Raw genomic sequence first — 2,412 nt, 5'->3', positions numbered from 1 at the left:
TAATTTAAAGGGAGGCTTCTGTAACAAGAAGGGATGGGATAGAGGTAGGAGAGAGAAGAACAGAATCATTTTGGGAAACATCTCCTCAGTCGCAACAAATGGATCATTTCCCCTGTTGTTTTTTTTATCTTTTATCTCCTTTTACCTCTTGGCTCTGCAGTGCTTCATGCTCTCATCAGGATATTGGCACTGGGATGATGGCAGCAGTGCATCAGAGCCTGGCATAGGGCTCAGTCCTCAGCCCACTGCTGCACAATACAAGGTGACTTTGACCACACACAGCCACAATCCTGGACAAAATACTTTTATTGGATATTTTCATAATGAAAAAAAAAAAAAGAGAATATAGATTATTTTTTTTTTTCTTCCAAAAGGCCATTTATCCATTAATATACAAAAAGCCTCTATTATGAGAAAAATAAAAATAAAAACAGAAAGAAATATTCCTGCTTGCTTCTAAGGAGCCTTGATTTTTCCTTCTTGAAGAAAAAAAAATATATGAAAACTTTGAGAAACGCAGCTGAAGTCTTTTGTTTTCTGTTTGTTGGTTTTGTTTTGGTTGTTGTTCTCTGTTTCATTTCTGGGTTGTTAACACTCCAAAATGCCAAAAATCAGCCTCGGCAGCCCAGTCTTTTTTGGTCAGAAGCAACTGATCCCAGCAACACGTGGAAAGCACTTCTTCCAGACATGTTTGCTCAGCCATCCCTCTCTCCACAGTCACAACAGAGAGGCGGAAGCGCTGTGGCAGTACTTGAGAAGGACAGTGATGGGCAGGGAACCAGCTTGAATTCTGTACAGTGCTGAGTCAAAGCAAGCAGAGCTGTGAAGGATGAGCCTGAGTTCTTTTGTTTGCCCCTGTTCCAGCTCTGGTTCCCCTTCTTGGAGGACTGGGCTGATCTCAAGCAGAATATGAACAGCAAAACAAGTCTCAGTCTCTTTTCCAAGAGAGAAGAAGGACAGATTTGGTTTCCAAAAGGAAAAATTAAAAATAAAGAAAACTGGAGGGCGGAAAGACTTTGCAGAAAGCGGAGCTGAGGATCTTGCTGGATGCAAAGGTTAAAGCTGCAGAGCAAACCTAGCAGGGCTTAGAGGCCAGCATGACCCCCCCCCCCCCCCTCCCCCTTCAGCTGCCCCTCTCTGTGATGTGAGAGAAATCCGGTTTACCTTTCAGTCGATGTGGCAGAGGATGAGGCAATGACAAAAGAGAGCTTTGCAGTGAGAGGTGCCTTGAGAACGCCCTGAAATCCTGAGTAACCTTTAGCATTGCTTTTAGGTCCCTACCCGCGTGGTGAGGTCCGAGTCCGGGTTCTCCCCTCTCAGCGGGCAGAACGGGGAGGGGGGGGGGGGGGGGGGGGAGGACACATATCATAATGGGGGCAACTACTGGAAATTAAATACCGCCTCAGAGAAGTGGAAAGGGAAGCAGGAGAGGAAAGGAATGCCGATGTGGTAGAGCCTCCCGTGCACCTGGGAGTCTAGCATGAGGGAAGCATTGAGGGCCGAACCGAAGCCTCCACTGGCCACCAGCGAACCGACGGGGCTCTCCCGGGACTTGGGGGCGGCCCCAGGGGGGTTCTGCCGCAGCCCCTGGGCTAGGATGCTCTCGATGCTGAAGCTCCGGCCCCTCTTGTGCCCAGCACCGGCGGCGGGCGGCCCCCCCGGGCCGTCGGGGGGTCGGGGAGCGGCGGCACCGCCTCGATCCAGGCACCCGGGGACAGCATCTCCTCCCTCCCGCCCCGCTGCCGGCTTCGCAACCCCCTCATCGGCCGAATCCCCCGCCGGGCTCTGCCCCGTCTCGCTCCCTTTGGCCCGCTTGGGTTCGTCGGGGCGGCCGCCGTCGGGAGGAGCCGAACCGCTGCGAACCTCCGGCGGCCCCGAAGCTTTGGGCTTCCTCTTCCTCCGGCGATAGTTACCGTTCTCGAACATGTCCAAGCAGCGCGGATCCAGGGTCCAGTAACTGCCTTTCCCCGGCCGACCCTTCTCCCGGGGCACTTTGACGAAGCAATCGTTGAGGGAGAGGTTGTGGCGGATGCTGTTCTGCCAGCCCTGCTTGTTGTCGTGGTAAAAAGGGAAGCGGTCCATGATGAACTGATAGATACCGCTGAGGGTCACCTTCTGCTCCGGAGCCTCTTTGATGGCCATGGCGATGAGGGCGATGTAGCTGTAGGGGGGTTTCTGAGGAGGGTCCTGCCGGGTGATCGCGCTGCTGGGGGCAAAGCCCAGAGCGGCAGGAAGGTACAGCATGGACGGAGAGCCCACAGGGGAGAGGTGGGGGCTGTAGAGGTGACTCATGGCCGGCAGGCTCGGGGCTCCGACTCTTCCCCCCAGGAGGGATGAGTCTGCCGGGGAGAGGTTTGTGCGAGCTCAGATCCCAGCCCAGCCCCGAGCTCGCTCTGCCTCTGTCCCCGCTTC

General features: G+C 54.2%; 1 protein-coding gene across 1 annotated transcript; it reads right to left on the bottom strand.

Annotated features, from left to right (window-relative positions):
* Positions 1–1,359: 1,359 nt before the first annotated feature.
* On the bottom strand, positions 1,360–2,412 carry FOXL1 (forkhead box L1). Its single transcript, XM_042877232.1, has one exon. It carries the CDS (start codon positions 2,290–2,292, stop codon positions 1,381–1,383), a length of 912 nt encoding a protein of 303 aa, XP_042733166.1. The 5' UTR covers positions 2,293–2,412; the 3' UTR covers positions 1,360–1,380.

Source organism: Lagopus leucura, unplaced genomic scaffold (assembly GCF_019238085.1).
Source record: "Lagopus leucura isolate 7727_CA_CO unplaced genomic scaffold, USGS_WTPT01 Super-Scaffold_100017, whole genome shotgun sequence".
In the NCBI taxonomy this organism is placed as follows: domain Eukaryota; kingdom Metazoa; phylum Chordata; class Aves; order Galliformes; family Phasianidae; genus Lagopus; species Lagopus leucura.
Note: the sequence above shows the minus strand (reverse complement) of the source record. Positions and strands in the feature narration are given on the sequence as shown.

Coding starts and splice junctions, on each gene's coding strand:
- FOXL1 (XM_042877232.1), bottom strand. CDS start 2,292: ATGAGTCACCTCTACAGCCCCCACCTCTCCCCTGTGGGCTCTCCGTCC.